This window comes from Ambystoma mexicanum, chromosome 3p (assembly GCF_040938575.1).
Source record: "Ambystoma mexicanum isolate Mex_15411 chromosome 3p, UKY_AmexF1_1, whole genome shotgun sequence".
Taxonomy (NCBI): domain Eukaryota; kingdom Metazoa; phylum Chordata; class Amphibia; order Caudata; family Ambystomatidae; genus Ambystoma; species Ambystoma mexicanum.
Genome location: NC_090925.1, coordinates 384,945,898 through 384,969,678, shown reverse-complemented (window position 1 = coordinate 384,969,678; position 23,781 = coordinate 384,945,898). Strand labels below are relative to the sequence as shown.

The following is a 23,781-nucleotide window of genomic DNA, read 5'->3' as shown; positions in this document are numbered from 1 at the left end:
CGCGCAGCGCCCTCTACTGAAAAAAATGTTCCGAGGCCAGCAAGCTGGGAGATGATCTATCAAAGATAAGGAATACGTCGGAGGAACATCCCATCGAAAGAACGTTACAAGGTAAGAAGTAACTTGTTCTTCTCTCAGCCACACCAACAAACACTTATACGGGGCATCTTTTTTATGAAAGATGCAACTCGGAAAACAGACGGAGGGCGTTCCCCCAGCCTACTGGCTGTGCTTCCAACAGCAGCCACTCATTATTACGGAAGGTGTCCACCCCCATCTACCCATACTCTGCTTCTCTTAGATACAGGAGGAAGGAAGTTGTTGTCCCTTACTCACACTATCCATTGACCAAATCTCACACCGGCGGAGAGATCTCACTCCATTTCTATACACACCTTGTGTTGGCACGGTGTTGCCACAAACCATACTTAACAAATAACCTTAGCATACTCTACTGTGCTTGCACAGTGACACTTTAACATTCTGACATTGACATAACAAACAATCCCCAACGGACACGTCTGTTGACCTGGACCTCCTTAACAGATCAAACTTATACATACTTTCCACTGACACATTTTCACTCAAAAGGTCTATATATACCCTACTTTTAACAAGATTAAAATAGCATCCTAAATGCCCATAGTTCTAACCTGCAAATACTCAAAACACGTGAGTCCCTATGAGTATTCTCACTCAACATCTAGTATTTTCCACTGTAACTGCTTGCATTAGCATTATGGTAGACGATGTGGAACCAGAAACTTGAAAGTCCATGTTGCGCCCATCAACCTAAAAGTCCATATCGCAGCAGCAACCTAAAAGTAATTCATTCTAGCCCACATTACACTAGCTTTAAGAAAGTGGGAACTGCCAACATCATACCTTAAGCGTCAGTTCCCCTATCATCACAGTGAGCATTCAATATGCTGGATAGTACACACCCAAATTTTGCTATACGCCGAGCCCAATTCCTTTCCGTTGCTTTTCCGGTTACACTGCCATTTTTCGTTTTACAGCATACATTGTGTGACCCACCTATACACCAGAAAATATACTAGTCTCGAATCCTTCTTCCTGTGACCCACAAGTGCAGCATTGCCTTGCCAGGAAACCCCTTGCAGGGATAGCACGCAGCAGCACACCTGCGCAACGCTGTGCCTCAAGATAGGCACTCCTGCATATCCTTCTCTCAACTTCCATGTCCGCCGTTCCAGTTTGAAGCGACAAGCTCGCTCCCTCATGCAAACTGTACCTGACTTTGTCGGCGTCCCACTCGAAAACCTTCCTTTCCTGCAGGCCGCCAGCGCGACTCTCAATCGCCTATCCCCATTTATTCTCCCCTTTCATTTTCATGTATGCATCCATATGCGCCTGCCTACCCAAACTGGCCGCTACAGAGGAGCGCTCCTGCGACACCCTCCTGGATTCACTCCTGCAGTGCCATCCTTCCTGGATACTACATCATCCGGGCACGTCGTTTTGATGCCTGATGAGGTCCTTTTTTCAAACCTGGAAGCAGGGCATCACTAGCGAACAGCATTGATTTCACCGAACACGTGTTGGAGCGTTGTGTGACTGGCCTTCCAAACTATTGTCAACTCCCCCAGCACCAGCCATTATGTCATCGTTCCCATGTAAATCTGAGAGTGACTGCGGAGCTCTGTCATCCAACGGCTACTTGCACACATTTCTGCTGTACCCTTTTTCTTACAATTGTTGGCGATTACTCCCTCACAGTAGGGCAAACCCTTAAGCAGTTCAGCTCCCCCAGAGGATGGGGTGCATTATTGCAGCACATACTGCGACAGCATCTTCATGCCTCACACTCCAATCGGTGTGGATGCAGGAGCACTGCTTCGTTTCCTAATCCTTCCCATTAACCCTAGTTAACAGCACAGAACACTAGTTCTTGAACACCTCCTTGGATTCTTTACTCCAGGAAGTAGTGGGTCTTTTCTCTACTCCTCCATATGCCGGCAGCCTCCCAAGCTCCTAGCTGAGCACCAGCCAAATGTGCATCAGCTCTACCCCTTTCTTCTCTCAGGGGTATGCTAAGGCTGCAGCTCCCCCTTGTCCTTGCCCTAGGTATCCCTCTGTAACTTGAAAGCCTACCCTTATCGTTCTTCGCCCGAAGTGATGACTTACTTGTGTGGGGGCAGTGGTTCATTTCCTTCTTGTCTGCACCCCCCACAACAGACTAAACACCTTTGTCTTCTCTTTTCCATGTGGGTTCTTTTCCTTTTACTTGAGGCTCGTCGCCAATGTAGAAAAGTAAGTTCCTTGGACACATCTGTCAGGTTCCACAAGTTGGCTTTATAGTTACACTTGAGACGGTAATCATGAACCACTGGGCCCCATCACCCAAGCTGTGCCTGTCAAACTGACCTACTCTGGAATCTTCACGACAGGCATTCCTACACTCACAACTAAACATTCTCTCAGCCACACCAACATTTGCTCATGCATTCCCTAGCACCTGCATTCACACCAAGCACGATACAATAGTCCTCTCGTGTAAGGAAACAAATGGAAGCTCTAATGTAGCTACACGTGCCAATCACTTTCTGCACTTAAACTCCACATCAGGTGACAATCGGAAGAGAAAAGGAACATTTGAAACTTAAAGTTGTACTTTGAGATCAGAATGTGAACATTTTACGATTAGTTTGCATGTTTTCTGCTTTACATGATGAATGTGAAACATGGGCAGCCTGCAAAATGAATGACCACAGAAATGTTTCCTGCTTGGACTCTTCAAAATGTAACACCTTTTGTTTTGTATGTTTTTAAGCTCATTGCAAATCCAACTTCATTATGGTGAACTAAACCGGTGAAGGGCTGGGGCTTCTGGCGCTGAATGCAAAGCTGGTAATTCAACGGAAAGCTGCCTACCCTCAAGATGTACCCATCATCGAGCAGAAAATCTAAAGTGGCTTCACAGTTTGCCGGAGAGGGCACTAGTGATCGAATGCACGTTTTGTAATTTTGGTGTATGTATAGGCGATCAACGGGCATGACCACCTTCCCTTGTATGTATGTGAACAAATGTCCCATACGTGGTCGTTTTATTTCTTGGAACATCCATCATGAACCACCTCAGTTATGGGACACAAAATACCGTTGTTCCTGACCAAGCACACGTGTACCACGGAAAAACTTTACCTTACTGTAGTTTTGCTTGTGGTAAGTTTTACTTTCTTTTTGTGAAAGAAAGCGCTTTATGATGGAAAATGCAGCAGGACTGAAATTTGTTTCTCTATTGTTTTATTTTTTATACTCAGCCGGTTCAAATAGTATGTTTGACTTTTTATGAAAAAATAAAGTTGTGACAACTGAAGAAGATAACTTGATTTGTTTACGCAGCCAGCTCTACATAGAAATGTGTTTGCGCTAAGCTGCATGCCTTGCATTCAGGTTCTAGGCACAGGCTATGGGGGGAGGCTAGGGACAGTGCGGGTGGATGGGGATACAAAGACTAGGTTTGAGCTTGGTGGAGCTGTGATGGGGAAGTGTGCATTTGGGTTTGTTTTAAAGACCTGCTTGAATTCACTTAGTGGTTTGCAGAATAGTCATTCTGATCTGTACTACAGTGTGTTCCAGTGGTGGAGTTCCCGCTCTGATAAAATATCCAGCAGTGTAGGTCTGTTTGGGCTTGTGGATTCAGAACATCATGACTTGGGTGTCAATCCAATTCTAAGGGCCTTTTTACTCAATTCAGAAATCCTAAGTACGCCCCAAAACATGTAGCGTTCATTTATTCATCGATGCAAAAATCAAAACCAGGCACAATAGATAGAAAAAACATAGTATTTATTGTAAAAATCACTTTGGGATATAGCTGGTTCCAAGACATGATATTCACTGAAGCGCATTTCCAGGTTTTCCTGTTAGCATATAATGTATAATTGTTTGTTTAAAGAACAGTCTGCACCAGCCAGGTGCAAGCTTGCCATAGCAACGAGTATACCAAAAAAACAAACACCCTGAGATTACACTCTTTTACAAAAGCAATTACATGGTCATTGTATCTTCATCTGAGTCCAAGGTAATTATATGGTGTAGCTTGCAGCTTGTTTCGCTATTTTGCACCCGAACACTAAATTACGTGTAATGATGAATCTTATTTTTAGCAACACGAGGTCCAGTGATTTCATCCACCATAAAGTGCTATATAAATGTTCCCTGCAATATGCAAACTGTCATGGGCCATGGAAGAAAGGGCAAGCGCTCACTCAAATTATGCTTTCTTGAGTTGTACTTGCCAGCCAGAGCATGACGTGTAGTCACAGCAGGGTCATTACAGAGTTGAAGTCCTGGATTATACTTTTCACCTTTACAATTTCAAACTTTCCTGCCACCTGCAGATCTGTTTCTGTGGTGATAAAAATTGCAAACTGGCCCTATGCCATCAGTCCCCTTTCTCCAGCCCTGGCATTTTGCTCAGTACGTTGCACGCTGGAACACTTACTTTTAGTTTTTGCATTGAGTCTGGCTCTCTGGGGGGGTCAGCCTTTAGAGTTCTGTTTCTGGATAAAGAGGAGATTGGGCATATTGGTAGCTTGAGTTAAGTTCGCTCTGGGAGAGACATTTTCTTTCCATGGAATTAGGTCTTAAAAAACAAACACTGCTCTGCAAATCCGAAAAAAACATGAATAATTGCATTTAGTGGTTTGGCTAAGTGTCCCAGATGATTGGGGTATAATTTTCTGAAGTCAGTACATTTCTGACCATTTCACGGCCTAGGGTTTACTTGGACCACTACGCCTGCATTACCAACATTAAAACAATAGTCAATTGTCAACCACACAATAGTTTTGCATTAATTTTCGGAAGAAATATTGATAGCGATGACCACTATTTGTAGAGCAATCGCCACAAACTCCATTTTCTTGCCGTGCTTAAGTAATACTGTTATCCAAATCAGTGGTCTTCATTTTGACTGAGAAGATCTGGCTGTGATTCAAACTGTGACTTGCAAGAGTCTGGGGGACCTCTCAGAAAACTGCGCTATGGTACGAGGATATTATTGTAAGCACGGAGGTGTGGCTAGAGAGCGTGAGGGGGAGACTGTGCTCATGCCCACCTTCCAATTAAAATGCAACACAATCTTTAATTTATAATACACATTCGAAAAATGAAACGGTTGATTTCTAGTTTTTACCAGTAAATATCACATTGTGGAGGCATTAAGTGGTATTCTCCTTATGGCAGCGGCTGTGGTCACTTTGAGGTAACACCTTAAAAGTCTACAACTGAACAGCTTCATTAGACTTCCCATTGCATGACGTCTTTTTTCATTCAGTATATGTTTATGTGAAGAGAGGGTCTCTGGGGTGCCCCTCCTCACCCCCATGAACATGATGGCCCGAAGAGTCAAAAACGCACAAAGCCACTCGCTATTCGGACCGCCCCGAGGAGGGCCAGTGATCTCCGCATATGCAGAAAGATAATCTCTTAGACAGCCTTCAAACCTTATCCAATCACTCTTTATGGATACAGGTGCTTCAACCTTGGTCATGGACCCAAATGTCTTGATGGATGACGTTGACTAATGCTTACAAACCAATGTGCTAACATCATTAGTGACACCAAGACATAGCAACGTTAGTTACAAAGCACACTCGCAGCCATGCACAAAGTTACACGGACACACACGTGAACACACGAAGAACAAGCTTACACAGTTCTGTAGATAGGACAGATACATATACATACTGTCAAAAGCTTATTATTTTACTCATTAGCCAAGTGCAGGAACGCAAGGCAACAAAGAGATAGAGAGCAAGCTTGCAGATAACTATTGCAACTAACCCTATGGAACTACAGGATCAAGTAAGGAGCCTGGAAGGACCAAAGACTACTAACCTATAGGAAACGTAGACGGTATAGATATGTAGAAGTTATAGTGCAGCTATAATGAGGATTACACTGAGGCCACAAGCTACAGGACGAAAGACTGGGGAAAGTAGGACCAGGTTGCACAGAACAGCAGACGAGGGCTTGCAGCCAAGGTCAGAGACAAGCAACACATTCCAAGCTTAAAATGACAAGGGGCCAGCTGCAGAAAAACAGAATACTTCATAGAATGCATACCACAAGAGCTTGATTTCGTGGTCCTCAACCACGTGATGCAGCCGAGCTAGACAATGGTCATTCACCCACGGTGGGAAGACTAACGGTTCTGAGCAACACGGACATGCAGTGAAACATGGACTTGTTAGCAACGTTGAGGGCACTCTCACAGGCAAAAGTGGTAATGTTAACAGTTAAATTGTTACATTGGGAACACAGTCATTCTCATTACCTTGAAGAGGTGCACAGAGCACTGAGAACAGAGTAGGGTCACAGGCCTGGTTGGACCAGTTCCAGCCAATGGGGGGACAGAAATCCATGGATGGCAGAGGGCAAGGGTGAAGGGTAATCCTGCAACCCTGCTACAATGTAATAGTTTCTTGGGGAAGGGGCAGGCCAACCACCTGGCATGTATGGGCCAATAACGCAACGTCTATAGGGGTAATCGATAAGTGATATCACCCCAGTCACACAAACAAAAGGCCTTGTAGGTTTTTCGGGGAGGGGCTCATGTTTTGACACCAGGGGACAACAAAATGGCACGACACGGGCTAAGGAGTGTGATTCTGGGAATGCCCAAATGTCCTGTATGATCCCTGTCGGTTTTTGTAATAAACAGTTCTAACTTGCACATGGCTGAGTCCTCCATTTGTATTCTGGGGAAAGTTGATGGGCCCTGGGAGCTGAATGGGCACGCTCATAGTAAATCCCAGACCTTTGGCATACCTAAGCCAACATATGTTTAAATAAGATTTGGGAGCAACATTGCCATGAATATGGAAGACCCTTACGGCAGACCCAGACTATATCTGGCTGCTCCACTGACAAGACTAAAGAAAACTGCACCAGGGAGGCTTGGTGTGAAGGTGATTCGAGATTGGTTTGGGACTTCCTCCTTGATCCTGCCCACCCCTGATTTTATGGAGAAAGAAATTGTTGTTCGCCTTTCAAGGAAGTTGAAATTGCACGGGGGATGAATGGTGTAAAAATCGCGATTCTCACTGCCTTAGTGAAGACATTTTCAAGATTAAAATCCAAACATTAAAAAATATTCCTGTAAAGAATATAGTCCTTTTGCTTTATTGAATGCCCTGTGCGGGTTGTCTGGAGATTGTTGCCTGCAATGTGGGGGTGACTGACACAGTTGGGGTCTTAAACTAAACATGTATCAAGGACACTGTTATGTATTGAATAAAAGCCTTTTTTGGTAGTTGGTTATCTGTACTCTCACTGCAGACCAGCGTTTCCTGTTCTTGGATGTTCCCACGGGAGAGGGGTCGCCCCCTGCTTAATAGATTGCGATTTTACCTCCCAAGTGGACCACAATAGTAGTAGAATTATTCTAGCAGCTTAAAAAAAGAAGGCACCTGAAATATATATTTTTCTAAAATGGCAGGGGAAGGGGCGACCTGCAACACCTACAAAACCTCTGAAAACGAAACTTTGGCCATGCTCAAGGCAGAACCGGGTCCCCATAGGCACAGTCTTCTTCAATGGCAAGATTGTAGTCTGCGCCTTTCCCGCCTTTGTAAGTGCTTGTGACAATCCTCAGCCAGCCGCGCTCTCCCTGCAGGGGGAAAAAATGTGTTTAGCGCCGCTGCACAGTACAGTATTCTCGCAAATGACTAAAATTAGCACCATTCATCTACATATCAGAGCTGACCTGCTTGATGGTTGAACCTTCATTTGGTAATACAACGTTGAACTAAAGTACTTCATCTGGCTGTCCAACTAAAGTGACAAGGCTTCGGAAATATTATCCAATTGTCCAAGCAATATGACAATGCATTACTTACCGTAAAAGCATTTCTGATGGTTGTATCTGCTTAGATTCACATGCTGTGCATAGGTCCGACATCCAGTGGTCACTGCGGAGTATTGCATTTTGTTTTTCATAGTCGAAAAGGGACGTCGACAAGGCGTGTCTGAAATACTATCCCTATAGTGACGTGCGTTGTACCCACAATCCCTCACGCGTCAAGGTCCCTCTGTTTGTATTTTTCTGCCCTGAGGGAGCCTTCTAGACGTGAGTGAGTACAGAAAAGAGAGATATAAAAGGAAGTCTATGTTCCTTCCATCCGAGCGGGGAGGAAGGGTGGGCACATGTGAATCTAAGCAGATACAACCATCAGAAATGCTTTTACGGTAAGTAATGCATTGTCTTCTGATGTTTGTTAATCTGCTTAGAATCACATGCTGTGCATAGACTAGCGAGCAGTACCCGGAGTTGGCGGTGGGTTATGAGAAGGAACAGTAGAGGAAAGATGTCTTAATACTGCCTTTCCCACCTGGGAGTCAGATCTCGAGTGTGCATCTAGACAGTAGTGTTTTGTAAAGGTGTGCACAGAACTCCAAGAAGCCGCTTTGCAGATGGACTCACGGGGAACATTTGCAATGAATGCTATGGACGCCCCCGTGCCTCGAGTAGAGTGTGCTCTTGGCTTAAAGGGCAGTTCTCTCTTAGCAAGCGTATAGCAGAGAGTGATGCATTGAACAATCCATCTAGAAATAGTGGACTTTGAAACTGCATCCCCTTCTCTTCCTGCTGCCACCGAGACGAAGAACTGATTAGTCTTCCTCAGTGGTCTGGTTCTTTCCATGTAGAACATGACCGCTCTGCGCACATCTAGTGTGTGCAGAGATTTTTCTCCCAAGTTGGAAGGATTTTGAAAGAACGTTGGCAGTTCTATAGACTGGTTTACGTGGAATTTCGAGATTTCGGAGCAAACCTTGGGTGCATGCGTAGAACCACCTTATCTCTGTGAACTGTAACGAAGGGGTCTAGAACAGAAAGAGCCTGTAGTTCACTTACTCTCCTGATGGAGGTGATGGCTATTAAAAAAGCAGTCTTAAGAGTGAGGTCTTTAAGAGATGCTTTGTGCATGGGTTCGAAACGTAAGCCCATGAGTCTGGTAAGTACCACGTTAAGGTCCCATCCGGGAGCTGGGTCAGCTATCGGGGGGTGTATTCTCTTTACTCCCTCCATGAAGGCCTTTATAACAGGGATCTTCCACCACGACACCTTGAGTTGGGAAGTGGTGTATGCATAAAGTGCCGCTAGGTGGACTTTAATGGAATTGAACACTAGACCTGAATCCAATAAGTGGGTCAGGTATAGAACAATATGTGTGGGAGAGCAGTCAATCGGGTTGATGCTTTTTCCTCTGCACCAGATGACAAATCTCTTCCACTTGCTAGAATAGCAGTGGCGAGTGTTAGGTTTTCTGGCTTCCCTGAGGATGTCCATGCATCTCTGCGGGAGCTGTAGATGTCCGAATTCTATGATCCCAGGAGCCAAGCTGCTAAGTTCATGTTCTGGGGGCATGGATGCAGAGTCCTGCCCTTGTCTTGTGACGGCATGTTGTACGGGCAGGGGAGTTTCACTGGGGAAGATAGAGACATCGCCATCAAGTGAGCGAACCATGGCTGTCGGGCCCACATTGGGGGCCACCAGTATCATGGTCACTTGTTCCTGGTGCATCTTGTGCACCACCTTGTTGAGAAGGGGAGTCGGGGGGGGGGAAAAGCGTAAACAAATTTCCCTGACCATTGCATCGACAGACCGTTCCCCCTGGATTGGTTCTGGGGGTACCTGCAGGCGTAACGTAGGCATTGTGAGTTCTCCAGGGTTGCAAATAGGTCTATTTCTGGGAATCCCCATTGTGTGAAGACGTCGAAGAAGATGTCTTTGTGCAGTCGCCATTCGTACTCTTCGGGCAGGGGGAAATCTCTGCTGAGTTTGTCTGCCAGCAGATTGAGTTCCCCTGGTACATGTTGTGACAGTAGGAACATGTTTTGTTTGAGAGCCCACTTCCATATATTTTGGGCCAGTTTGGACAGCCCTGGAGAGTGGGTGCCCCCCTGCTTGTTGATGTAGTACATGGCTGTGGTGCTGTCTGTAAGGACCAACACAGTCTTGCCTTGTAGGTGTTCCTGGAAGGCTTTTAGCGCCTTGAACACAGCTAGTAGCTCCAGTAGATTTATGTGTTTGGATGCTACGTTCGGAGTCCACACTCCGTGAGCAGTCTGATGGGATAGGTGAGCCCCCCATCCTGTGAGGGATGCGTCTGTGGTCAGAGTGGCTTCCGCCGCGGGTGTGGCAAAGGGTTTCCCTCTTTCCAGGTTTTCCTTTGTCCACCACCGTAGCGAGAGAACCAAGGCCTGCGAGACCGCCACTAGATCGTCCCATAGTCCGCTGGCCTGACACCACTGGCTGTTGAGCCACTCTTGCACAGGGCGCATGCGCAGGCGCGCGTGAGGTACCAAATAAATACACAACGCCATCATGCCTAGCAAGCGCATTGCTTTGCGTACCGTCACCTCTCGACCGGTCACATATTGAGGGATCTGAAACAGCATGTTTTGGACCCTCTCGTTGGAGGGGAAGACAAGGCCGTCCTTTGTTTGAATTAGAGCCCCTAGGAATTGTTTGATTTGGCTGGGGTCTAGGCTGGACTTCTTTTCGTTGATGGAGAAGCCCAACTGGAACAAAAGGTCTACAGTCTTTTGGGTATTGGAGAAGCATGTTTTGTAAGAATCCCCTGTTATGAGCCAGTCGTCGAGGTAAGGGTAAACTGGGATGGACAACCTGCGCAGGTGGGCCGCTGCCACTGCCAGTACCTTCGTGAATACCATTGGTGCTGATGCTATGCCGAAGGGTAGCACTCTGAACTGGTAGTGTTTGCCCTCTATCATGAACCTGAGGTATCTTCTGTGCGCTGGCAACATTAAAATATGAAAGTATGCATCTTTCATGTCCAATGTTGTCATGTAATCTCCCTGTGATAGCAGTGGGATCACTTCCTGTAAGGTCACCATACGAAACTTCTGGGGTTTGATAAACTTGTTCGCTGGGCGCAGATCTAATACAGGGCGCATGGTTAGATCCTTTTTGGGTACAAGGAAGTACACTGAATAAATACCTTCCGTTACCTGAGATAGAGGCACGACCTCTATGGCTCCTTTTTCCAACAGTTGTTGTCCTTCTTGGAGAAGGATGGCAAGGTGTTCCGGTGTCATGCGTCGTCCCCTCGGGGGTCTGTATGTTGGGGAACTGTTGAATTCGATGCAGTATCCGTGGGCTACGGTGGAAAGTACCCAGCGGTCTGACGTTATTCCCTCCCATGCTGGAAGAAAGGATGTTATCCGGCCCCCGACCGGTGTTGCATGGGAGGGGACGCGAATCTTCGCATCACTTGGTGTTGTTGGGGGCTTGGGAGCCTCTGGGGGTGGACCCCCGACCTCTCCCTTTGCCCCGGCGCTGGCCTCTTTGGCTGTACTGCCCACTATTGGTCTGGTAATTGGTGGCAGGGTACTGTTGCTGCTGATTCTGCTGTTGGCGTTGGCCACGAAAAAAGCGTTTGTTGCCATAGCCGCGTCTGGTAATGGGCTTAGAGATCTGGTCAAGAGTTTTGATAGTATCAAACTCTTTTTTAGCCATCTCCAGAGCCTCATCCACCGCTTTCCCGAAGAGGTTTGAGTCTTCAACAGGTTTATTTATTAAAGACGCCTGTGTCTCCGGTTTGAACCCTGAGTTGCGCAGCCATACATGCCGTTTTAGGAGTATTCCCTGAACCAGGGAACGTCCCGCTGTCTCTGCAGCATCCAGAGAGTTCTTTACAATACTCTGGTTGACCTGGGTTCCTTCGCCAATAGTTGATAGCAGGCGTGTACGTAGTGGTTCCGGCGCTTCTTCGGCGTCTTTACGCAGTTTGGCCCACTGCGCGTCCGCGTAGGTAGCTAGCAAAGAATTGTTGTTCGCAATTCTTGCCGAAAAGGCAGCCGAGGATGTGACTCTTTGCAAGGGCATATAACCTCTTGCCCTCCTTGTCCGGTAGTGCCTCGCTGGTGGACAGCGGCACCCCTGCCCTCTTCCTTGTATTAGTTACTACAAGGGAATCCGGAATGGAATGTCCCCTGATGTACAGCGGGTCTGAGGGTGAAGGAGTGAAAAGTTTTTCAATTCTTGGATTAACTCCTCTGATTAGTGCGGGTGTGGATAGCGAAGGGATGATTCTTCTCTTCACTGAAGCGAGGAGGGGAAAGGTCTGGCTGACCGGGGGTTTCTCCTTAATTACTCTTTCCACAAAGTCTATTTCAGGAGAGATCTCCCCAGTGTCCAGTTCGAAATGTGCTGCTGCTCTGCGCAACAGGGCATTAAATGTGGGCTGATTGTCGATGGGAGACGTGTTTCTAACGGGTGAATTGTCAGGAGGATTTAGGTTCAGGACATCAGTGTCCGAATATACTGATGGGGATTGCCAGGGATGAGAAGGTCCTTCTTCTGGATTTTCTCCGAAGCCTTCTCCTACCATGTCTGGGCTGTCTTCCAGACCTTCCCCCTGGTTCTGTCCCTCTTCATCGTCCACAAATTCATCCTCCTCCTCCAAGTATTGTTCCTCACCAGTGAGGTCATACACATTATGGAAATCTGAGGCTGTGTCCTGCTGGGGATTGAATAGTCTCTGATATTTGGCCTTGGGGTCCTCCTGAGGCCCTTCTCTTGTTCTCTTGGGAGTAGGAGGGTTCTGGGTCTTCATAAACCTCTCCATTCTCTCCATGCAGAGATGGAGCCTTTCCATGGTTTCATGGGGTACCCCTGAGCGGTCTAGCGGGGGAAAATTAGTGTCATCTAGCTGAAAACGGCTCGACCTTTCCAACAACGTCGAGGAAAGTGTCCCGTCGCCTTCCGAAAAGCCTTCCGGTGTGCTGGGGGTCCCCCCGACTGAAGGGGGTAGTCCCTGTCTTTCTGCGGGCTTTTTCGGCGTGTCTTTCGACCTTTGCGTAGCGCTCGACGTGTCTTTCGGCGTACGCTTCTGGGCGTCGGCTACAACGATCCTCGCAAAGCTCTCTGTGACTCGTTTGTCAGCGGAGGGCTGTGGTTTCGACATTACGGGTGTCGATCGTTCTACGGCGGCGTGCGCTCTCTGCTGGTGCGCGCCGGCCGATGGTTTGGGGGCGGCGCCCTTATTTGCCGAAAGCCCAGCTGCTGGTCGCGGCTGTGGTTGCGAGAGGGGCTTCGAACCTGAACGGTCCGAGGAGGCCGCCGGTGGAACCTGCGTCTCCTTGGGCGCTGATGCTTTCTTCGTCTTCGACGAAGAAGAGCCATGGGTTGTGTGCTTATGTGTGGTATCGTGTGCGTCAGTGTCGCCGGAGTGTTCATCCTCATAAGCAGGGCGTGAGCCGAGCCCGTCGGGGCCGGGGACAGACGACGAAGAGCGCGAGCGCTCTTTAGAGGGGTCTACGACTTCCGTAGCGGAGGTCGTGTTATCACGTTCCTCTTCACTGTCGGTGGTAGCAGCGGCGGGTGAAGAATCGGCCTTCAACATAGCGTAGGCCGCCCACCTCTTGACCCTACGGTCTTTTAGAGTCTTTGGCTTAAGAAGCCGACAAGCCGTGCAACCCTCCTCTTTGTGATCGAGGGGCAAGCAGCGGTTACACCGTGAATGCTTGTCCTTCCAAGTAAACTTGCCCTTGCAAAGCGGGCAAAACCTAAAGGGTGTCCTCTCCATAGCCGAGGCAATAAATCGTGATAACGACCCCAAGGGAAAGGAAGGGGAAAAGGAAAGGCATTCTCAGAAAAGAACCAGAGATGTCCCACGACCCCACACTCCCTACTGTATTTGGCCTGCGAGGCCAGGCCACGTGTTCGGCAACGCCGAAGGATCTCCTCCGCTCGTCCCCTCCGTCGAAGATCTTGCTCGGCGGAGACAGCTTCACAACTGCGTCGAGGGAGGGATCGATGTGTTATATATTAAATAGGAAAACGACCAAAGGTCGAGGAGATGAAATCTGCAGTGTCTCTCGAGGAGCTCTGCGTAAAGGCGACCAGTAGCTGGGCGGAAAAAAACAATCTGAGGGACCACGACGCGTCAGGGATTGTGGGTACAAGGCACGTCACTATAGGGATAGTATTTCAGACACGCCTTGTCGACGTCCCTTTTCAACTACGAAAAACAAAATGCAATACTCCGCAGTGACCACTGGATGTCGGACCTATGCTCAGCATGTGATTCTAAGCAGATTAACAAACATCAGAAATGGACTTTCAAATCTCAAGGTTGCAAATATGGACGCAGGAATATTTTTCCATGATATCGCGACTGTATGCAGTTTTTAAAATCAACCAAATAGTGTGCTATATGTACAGAGAGGTATGTGGATTGGCACGCAAAATGGTGATTTTTGTTAGACGTATGATTCTTATTTATAATCTGCTTAATACCGAAGAGGTTTCTAAGCGTGAACCTGGGATTCAAACCTCAGTTGCTCTGCGTTGTCTTGCCGCAAACCTCAGTTGCTCCGCGTTGTCTTGCCACTGCGCTATACTACTCGTGCCTAGACATGTATTGCTAAGCAATAAGTCAGGGGCAAGGAAGAGTCCACCTTAAAGGGATATTGTCTTATAAAAGTATTGAATAGAAATTGTTAAAATTAATATTGCATAATAATGGTTTGTTAGTAAAGATTTGAATAGAGGTCCTCTGTCTAGGGAATCTGAGAATGAGTTGATCGGCAAAATCTAAATTCATGACCTCGAGATTGAAATGAATCCATTAAAAGTGAATTCACTACTTAAAGCTTATGTCATTTTAGTAAATAAAAACCAAGCACACTGGACCCACCCCTTCATTTCCTTTCTCTCCTTCCAATTGACACAATGGCCTGCCTACCACAAAGCTTGCAAAACTCTCAGAAGCCTTACGATGAATTGCTTCTAGCCACAACCACTTTCGTGACAGGTCCATCCCCATATCGCAACCCTCCAGCTACCACAACACCCACACATTTGCAGATCAGACTTTCTGTAAGGCGCTCACTTGCTTTTTTAAGCTGGGTCTGAGCTAAGCGAATAACCCTAACATAGAAATAAAATATGTTTATGCGTTATATTTTAGAGCTCTGAGCTGGCTGGAAGTCTTTAAATTTCAAGTCTGGGCTCAAGAAGCATTCATAGGAAGCAGCCTGTTGGACTTGACCCTCATGCTGTGACTGCTGGGTAGTCGGGCAGGATTGAAAACCTGGATTTCTTGACTAAAAGAAAAGTCCTTTAGCCTGTTCTTAAAAGCTTAGAACTCTCAAAGAACAAAATGTAAACGAACGAAACAAATTTCCAATTGATTTTACAGGCTTTGCTTTAAATATGAGCATGCTGCTGTTTTTATTATTTATCCTTGCATTTAATGCCTGCCGTCATTGGGTCTCCTTGTTGATCTCTGTGTGGCTCAGCTACTGCTGCCATTACTTTTTCCTATAATATGGCGTGGCACTCCACCCTCCCACTGAGTTCCCTTAGTTTGAGACTTTTAGTGTGAAAATATTGGCCCGCATTATTCATGATCTGTTATATTACTCACCCACGGATCCCCCCACGAGTTACGGACAATCCAGTACTCTGTGCCGTCTCCGTCCACGCTCCAGCCGGCTACAGAAATTATGTGGTTCACATTGGCGCTCGGGTTATATTCCGCATACAATCCTCCGGTGTAGGCATCCAGCTTCGGAGTGGCCATTATACCACAGCTGAAAGCAAAGAAGGGGACAGTGATAGAAAATTATAGTCAAAGCAGATTAGGAAAAAGCCACAAATAAGCATATTGTGCTTCTTGCCAGGAAAATCATTTTTCCTGATACTCAAATGAATATTAGACTTGTATACAAATTTTGCCATGTTTATAAAAATATGATTATCTGATTATGTGATGTGTATAATAACTAAATATAATTAACCTATTTTGGGCAATGTGAGTGACAATCTTTGCTTCATTTCTGGGTACCCATTGAAGATCAGTACTTAAAGGAAATTGATGATCAAACTTTTGTAGTGTTTCTTAGCACAGAGGTGGCTGTTCTGCCCGCCACTGTTGTGGTTGTATCCAGTCATGACAGAGTGACTGCTGGGCTGTCACTCACCAGAGCTCAGTCACCCGGTGGTATGTCCTTTATCTGAGTTGTGTATGGAAGGCATGGTATCAACAGTAAGACGGACACAAGTTACCACAGTTCAAGGGTGTTTATTGAACTTCAACAAGGGTGTGATAAACACCTATCTAATCATACATTTACACATGGGAACAAGCTACGACCATCAAATAATAACGCAGTCCTAGTGGTGTCTTGTCAAAATAAAAGGGCCTATACTAAAAAACCTATTGGCAATCCTTAACTCTAAATACAAACAGCGTGGGGGATAATGTTACAAAAAGCAAGAAGTGTTCAAAATTATATGGCCTCCCTTACCCACGTTTTTAGCACTGGAGAAGGCAGTTCACTTGAGCATAGCACAGTCTCTGGCTTCTTTAGCACGAGGATATAGTTCAATCATAACATCAGAACCTTCTGTATGCAAGTCTCTTTTACTCCTCAAAGTCGCTTCATTCAGAGGGCCTGATGCAACCTAAACAAAAACAATAAGTTATTTTCCTCTTTGGATTTCTACAAGTATTCACTTTAGGTGATTCTCTATTCACCCGGATCCCCCTCAGCCGGGCTCAGATCCCCTTTTAAACAAAATTAGTCTCCCTCAGCCGGGCTCAGACCAATTTCAATAAAGTATTGAAGACTTTCGAGTGTGCATAGGGTTTAGCTTGACCCGTTGCAGGACTACTTCGATTTTACAATTCCTTTTCTTTACATTTGTCCCCTTCGGGTTTGAATACCTAACAGATACTTTCGAATGAGCAAGCACGTGGTGCCTGACCACTCTGTTTACGGCATCTATTGTTGCTTCAAAGTACAGTCACTCATTTAGTGCATTAGTTATGTTCGCATCACTTGCCACATATGCCTCATGCACTGTCCTCTTAAAATTCCTTCATACAATGTTGCCGCTTGCAAACTTGGTTTCCAGACAGCCCAGGTTGGTATCAGTCTCCCCAACTCGCCGGCTGTGCTGATTTCACTACCTTTTCTTTGTTGTAGGAGCCAAGGACAGTACCACGCCAGCAACCGCTTCTCCCCGCCTTGACTATCGACTCGGGAAAGCCCTGAGTACCTTCGACACACAATGCCAGAGTGTTCAGCTTTGTTTTGAGGGCTTACGTTTTCTATTCTCAAAGGTTCATTAAAGTTACTGTCTTTCGTTGAAAAGGTCAAGAGCTCTTGCTTTGTGTTCCTTTTCGGTCTCGCTGTCTTTCACCTTGTATTAAACTGCAATCTTGGAACTGCTGCTTCCTCATTTGCTTTGCCTCACTCAGAGTGTACTCTCGTGCTCAGCCTTTTATCCATATGGAGAAGTGTGGAAGTCCGGTGTGTGATGATCAGTAATTGCCTGACCATCATGTTGGGACATATCAGGTACACGGCTCAGGTGTTAGTCTGTTTTCCCTGACAGTGAGTTGTCCGTAAGAAAGTGTTTGTGTCTGAAAAGGGAGGAGGGGTTTGAATCCCTAAGTATCCTACCTGGTTGGATTGGGTAAAGGTTTTATAGGGAAGGGGATACCGCATCTCGCCATCCGGCGTCAAACTTCCACTCCCCCAAGAAACTCCTCCTCCCGCCATCCAGGTGATCCTCCCACACTGGTCCACCTCCAGGAACTGGATCCAAAAGCGATGGCCGTGTCCTGGCCACCTGGATGATAGGTCCACGGGGACTAGCGGGTGAGACAATATCAGGTTTTTCACAGTTGTCACCCATCTTGATAGTCTTTCGGATGAATTGTTAGCATTTTACTGTCATTGTTCTAACATCTTTTTTTTTTCTTTGCATTGTTCGCAGTACTGTGCAGAAGTCTACTTTAGATCAGGCTCTCACCTTTTTATTTTAGGTAATATACAGATATTTCATGCCATTAGAAGGGATAAGGCTTTCAGAACCATTGACGAGAAGCAACCCTCCGCCTGCCAGAGTCAGACTTTTCTCTCAACCTTCCAGAGGTAGAGGTGGTAAGACAGACCGCTTCCATGTCTGTCCCCTTCCAGCGCGGCTCCTACCACTAAACCTCTTTAAAGACTTCTGCCATGCGTCACCAGTAGGGGGCGTCTGTCACAGTCGCACCATTTTACAAGAATGGAGCACCATTACTTCAGAAGCATGGGCACTTCAAGTAGTCTCTCAGGGCAACTGAAGCCTCCTTTTTAAAGTGCGCTCCAGCTTGCCCCCATTTGGTCAGACAACCTCCTGATCTGGACCCACTGCTCCTGCAAGAGGTTTCCTCTCTTCTGGAGAAGGGTGCTATTGGGCCTCATTACGAGTCCGACGGTAAACGTGCTGGAAATTCCGGCAGGTTACCGCTGGACTCGTATTACCATTACGCCTCCGTGATTGCCGGAATCACCATGGCATTACAACCCCGGTGACCCGGTAATTCAGGAGGCGGAAATCGGTAAATCCCCATTCCCATGGAGTCCTTTAGGACTCCATGGATGGAGACCATGGAAACACTGGCTCTGTTTATGACAGAGCCTGTGTTTCCATGTCCGCCTGCAAGCAGGTGGTGTTAAACCCGCCAGGTCAGACCTGGCGGGATCGACGACACCTGCCTGCAGGACTCTTAATCAGCCGGTCCGGAAAGAACGCTGGTGGCGGATTTACCACCACCGTTCTTTCCGGACCAGCAGGGTCGTAATGAGGCCCATAGAGTTGATAGCTGTACAGGAAAGTTCTCCAGCATGGGGTCTGGCATGGATTCACATGCTCATGAATATTCCCCGTCGTCAGGCTGGGAATCCTCGGTAAAGAAAAAACCAGTATCAGTTTCGTTTCTGATCTGTCTTTCGTAGTAGTAACCAATCACTGGTCTCTGCGTCATACTGACCACAGCCAATGACTGCCCTCTACCTAAGCCCCGCCTCTGGCAGCCATCTTCAGATTTTTACCGCACGTTCATGTGTTGGGATCCTCGTGCTATTGCTCTCGAGCGTTAGTGCTATTTTTTCACGTTTTTTCTCAAAAACTTCGTTTTTTCGGTCAAAAGAGCCTCAAGCTCCACCGACTCTCCATCCGATCAACGGGGACCCGTGTCGGATTCGTCTACGCCCCTCAAGGGTGAATATTTCGTCGAGCTACGCTTTTGGAGGATTCCAGAAGTTTCTCAGGCCCATCTCGGTCATGGCCCAGGAGAAGGGAAGCTCGACGCCCGGAAAGCTGTTCAGGGTCTGCCCTGGATGCCAGCTGCAGAATGTCTTTAAGGAAGACGAACACTCCTTTTGTCTTTACTGCCTACATGAGGACAAGACGCACGTGGAGAAGGACTGTGCGTTTTGCGGCAACATGTCGGAGCGGACCATGAAGGACCGACATCAACGTCTCGCCAACTGGCTGGAAGGGAAGAGCCCGTCCGGCGAGAAGAAGAGGAAGAAATCCGAGCGGTCTTCTAAGACCTTTGAGGACGCCCCGGCGACGGGGGTACAACACAAGGCCAAGCACCGCGAGTCCGCTGGCACCGGGAGCGCCGAACGGTCGGGCTCTACGGGCGCCAGGCAGGGCGCACCCTCCCCGGCACCATCGACCACGAGCAACGCTCTGGGTCGGGTAAGAGGAAGGCCGAGCACCCGGCGAAGCTCCTGGAGAGGCCCCGGTCGAGCTCGAAGGCGGAGGGGGAGCGAGGCAGTGTCCCCCCCCCTCAAGGAGAAGGCGGTGAGCGCACCTAAGGTGGTGAAAGCCTTAATCCATCCGGCCAAAGCCTCTATCGAGACAGTCGCGGCGGCCCTGGCTCAGCCTGTGGAGGCTACACCAGTGGCGGCGACCTCGGGGCTCAGAGTCTCCCTGCCACCGCGGAGGGAGTCCTCTTTTATGCCCATCGACAGGACCCCCGTGAAACCTCCGACGGAGAAGAAAAAGGGGGGGCAGGAGGTTGTCGTGGATTCGGCCTCAACCTCTGAGGAAGAACTGATCGAGGTCTTAAGCCACGGCGTTGGCGTGGAAGACCAGCCCGTCGGGAGGGATCCCGACGCAGGAGACGATGACATCGTCGAGGGTACCGACGGGGCCCCTTACCGCCCGTCGGACTCCCCTCTACCAGCGCCGCAAGACAACTCGGCGGCCATTTTGTTGGCTATACAGTCCTTATGCTCAGAGATAAGGACGAGACTGCCGTTACCAGGGGAGGAGCCACTCCCGTCGGGGGACCCGGAGCCAGGACCTTCGGGCAGCCCCCCTCCTAAGAAGAGAAGGATTCACCCTCCACCTCCTTTTCAGCCGTCGCGCCCCGTTTAGCCCTCCTCCCCGTCCACGACTCGAGGGCATGACACGGGGACTGACACGGCCGCGACGGGTACGGACGACGAGGTGTACGACGAGGATCTGCCGTCGTCACCTCCCACCCGGGCTTCCCCGCCCGACGAGATTGGATCTTTTCACTCCATGATCGCCAGGGCATCCGAGCTCTTCCAGCTCTGCCCTGAGGAGAAGAGTGAAGGTTTCCTTTATCAGCGGCGCGAGGCCAAGACGAAGACGGTCCTCGCGGTGCCTCTGCTGGACGATATTTGGGATGAGGGCCCTGCCCTCCTCAAGAACCCATCCACGACGCCGGCTAGAAGAGACCGGTACGAGAAGAAGTACCGGGTCCCGGACGCGGCCCCCTTGTGCCTCCGGGCACAGCCTACCCCGGACTCCATCGTCTCCGCGGCGGCCAGGAAGAAAGCGGGGGGGGGTGCGGCCTCCACGTCGACTTCCCCGCCGGACGGCGAGGGAAAGAAATTGGATACGATGGGGCGCAGGGTCATCTCGTCTGCAGCGACGACGATTAAGGCGGACAACGCTTTAGCTATCGTAGCCCGCTACGACAGGGAGCTGTGGTACAAACTGGCTCCCCTGCTGGACTTCCTACCGGACGACAAGAGGGCGGATGCCCTAGAGATCTTGCAGGAAGGTGAGGTGGCGTCGGACCCACGCTATCACGATTGCGACGGACATCGCCGACACTGGATTTCGCCAGTTGGGCAACGGCGTGTGCCTTAGGCGGCGTGGATGGCTCAAGGCTACGGACTTCCGTCAAGACGTTCAGACCAGAGTCCTGGACATGCCGTTCGATGGGAACAACCTGATTGGGGAAAACAGTGGACGATTCCCTTCAAGCCATTAAAGCGGACACGGAGACGGCACGGGCTCTCTGGGTTCTCCAGCAACGGCGGCCGCCCTTTCGGAGCGGCGGAGGCAAGGGTGTCTCCAAAGGTTCCGGCGGCGGATTTTCCACCTACCGTCAAGCGGCACGATCGTCGTCTCAGGAAGCTTACAGGGGACGAGGCAAGTCAGGCGGACCCCGCCGTCGTCGCCAAGGAGGTCAAGGCGGCAAAGCTTCATCTAAGCAGGATTGAACTGGCCGTGGGGTCGGGCCCCCACCGAAGCACCCCGGTGGGAGGCCGGCTGGTGAGCTTCGTCAGCGTGTGGGAGTCCATCTCCACAGACCATTGGGTGCTGGACGCTCTAGCCCAGGGTCACGCGCTCGAGTTTCAAAGAAGGTGCCCGCGCGTCTGCCCTGTGGCCAGGAAAGAGCTTCACGTCCCTCAGCTTCTCCTGGAGGTAAAGGCGATGCTCAGGAAGGGCGCCATCGAACTCGTCCCAAAGAGGCTTCGGGGTTCCGGAGTTTACTCAAGATACTTCCTCGTGAAGAAGAAGACGGGAGGATGGCGCCCCATCCTAGACCTACGACGGCTGAACAAGTTCATCAAGGCGCAGAAGTTCCGGATGGTCACTCTCCAGCACGTCCTGGGTCAGCTGGAGGAGGGCGACTTCCTGTCGTCGTTGGACTTGGAGGATGCCTACTTCCATATTCCCATCCTAAAGGGGCACCGAAAATTTCTCAGGTTCGTGGTCCAAGGGCGTCACTATCAGTTCAGAGCCCTTCCCTTCGGTCTACGGTCGGCACCCAGGGTATTCACCAAGTGCCTCGCACCTGTGGCGGCGCAGCTGCGCCGAGAGGGGATCCACGTCTACCCCTACCTGGACGACTGGCTCATCCGAGCCAAGACGAGGGAGCTCGCCGTGGAGCACACGGCAAGGACCGTCCAACTTCTCACGGACCTGGGATTCTCCGTGAACTACGCCAAGTCCCACCTGGTACCCGCGCAAGTCGCACTGTTTCTGGGAGCGAAGCTCGACACAGTGTCCCTTCTGGCCTCCCCTTCGGAGAAAAGGACCAGGGCCATCCTGGGCAAGGTGCAGCGGATGTTGGTTGCCGACGCGGCCAAGGTGAGGTCCATCAAGTCCCTCCTCGGAATGATGTCTTCTTGCATCTACCTCATTCCCATGTGCAGGCTCCGGATGCGCCCGTTGCAGGAGTTCCTGGACGCGCGCTGGATCCAAACGACGGGCAACTTCGAGGAGAGGATCACACTCGACGAGAGTTTCCGACGAGCGATCCGGTGGTGGGACACCCGCGCGCATCTGATGGCGGGCATGGACTTCCAGACCCCAGGCCACCAGGAGACAGTGACCACGGATGCCTCCCTGGAAGGGTGGGGAGCGCACACCGGAAATCTGCACGCGAGAGGCCTTTGGCTCCCGACGGGGAAGTCCCTCCATATCAACGTCCTGGAGCTCCGTGCAGTGTTTTGGGCCCTCAGGTCCTTCCTTCCGTCCCTCAAGGGCAAGGTGGTGAGGATCTTCACCGACAACACCACCACCATGTTTTACATCAGGAAACAGGGCGGAACCAGGTCCCCAGCACTGTCCAAGGAGGCGCAGGACCTGTGGCATTGGGCCGTCGCCCAAAGGATGTTTCTGGTGCCGTTTCATCTGGCAGGGATAAAAAACATCGCCGACTCACTCAGCAGGGAGCTGCGCTCGTGCCACGAGTGGGAACTACGGCAGGATCTAGTGGATCGCCTCTTCCGACGGTGGGGCACACCCCAGATCGACCTGTTCGTGACGGCGACGAACTCCAAGTGCCGGAGGTTCGCCAGCAGGTTTCCCCAGGCGAGGAGCATGGGCGATGCTTTCTCGTTCCCCTGGGAAGGCCTGTTCCTATACGCGTTCCCTCCTCTGCCACTGCTGATCCGGCTCATCAACCAGCTCAAGAGGTCACGGTGCAGGATGATCCTCGTCGCACCTGCGTGGCCGAGGCAGATATGGTTCCCGGACCTTCTGGACTTGTCAGCGTCCCCGCCGATCAAGCTGTGGTGGACGAGGATTTGCTCTCCAGGGAAGGAGGCGCCATCCTCCACCACGACCCGAAGTCGCTGAACTTGCAGGCCTGGCTCCTGCAGCGCTAGAGTTTGGAGGATACGACATACCGGCCGACTGCAGAGAGGTTCTTGCAAAGGCCAGGGCGTCCTCGACTCTTAAATGCTACGGACACAAATGGAAGAGGTTCTCTGTCTGGTGCCACGCACAGAAGATTAACCCTCTAAGCTTTACGGCTCCCCAAGTGCTGCCGTACCTGTTGACGCTGGCCAAGGCTGGACTGGCACACGCGTCCATCAAGATTCATCTTGCTGTGATCTCCCGATACACCAGAACCACGGGGCGGACGTCCTTGTGGTCTCATCGTCTGGTGAAAGAGTTCATGAAGGGACTGTTCAGATCGTTCCCGCCGGTGAAGGCACCGGCCCCGGTGTGGGAGCTCAACGTGGTACTGACCAAGCTCATGGGACCTCCTTTCGAGCCTCTGCACTCGGCCCCGTTGAAGTTCCTGTCGTGGAAAGCAGCGTTTCTTGTGGCCATCACCTCCGCACGACGAGTGGGAGAGATCCAGGCCCTATCTTGCAAGCCACCATACTTGACTTTTCACGACACGAGGGTGGTGCTCAGGACGCACCCCTCCTTCA

At 49.6% G+C, this 23,781-nt stretch overlaps 2 protein-coding genes across 2 annotated transcripts in view; one reads left to right on the top strand and one right to left on the bottom strand.

The window, feature by feature from the left end:
- NELFCD (negative elongation factor complex member C/D) overlaps nt 1–3,353 on the top strand; it is a 591,264-nt gene extending 587,911 nt beyond the window's left edge. Inside the window, exon 15 of the mRNA XM_069651053.1 lies at nt 2,795–3,353. Within this exon, the coding sequence (XP_069507154.1) occupies nt 2,795–2,829 (35 nt within the window). The 3' untranslated portion in view covers nt 2,830–3,353. The remainder of the gene's footprint in view (nt 1–2,794) is intronic.
- A 441-nt stretch (nt 3,354–3,794) lies between these two features.
- CTSZ (cathepsin Z) overlaps nt 3,795–23,781 on the bottom strand; it is a 149,588-nt gene continuing 129,601 nt past the window's right edge. The window contains exons 5-6 of the mRNA XM_069651055.1: nt 15,432–15,597; nt 3,795–7,642 (exon numbers count right to left, since the gene is read on the bottom strand). Coding sequence (XP_069507156.1) covers nt 7,529–7,642; nt 15,432–15,597 — 280 coding nt within the window. The 3' untranslated portion in view covers nt 3,795–7,528. The remainder of the gene's footprint in view (nt 7,643–15,431; nt 15,598–23,781) is intronic.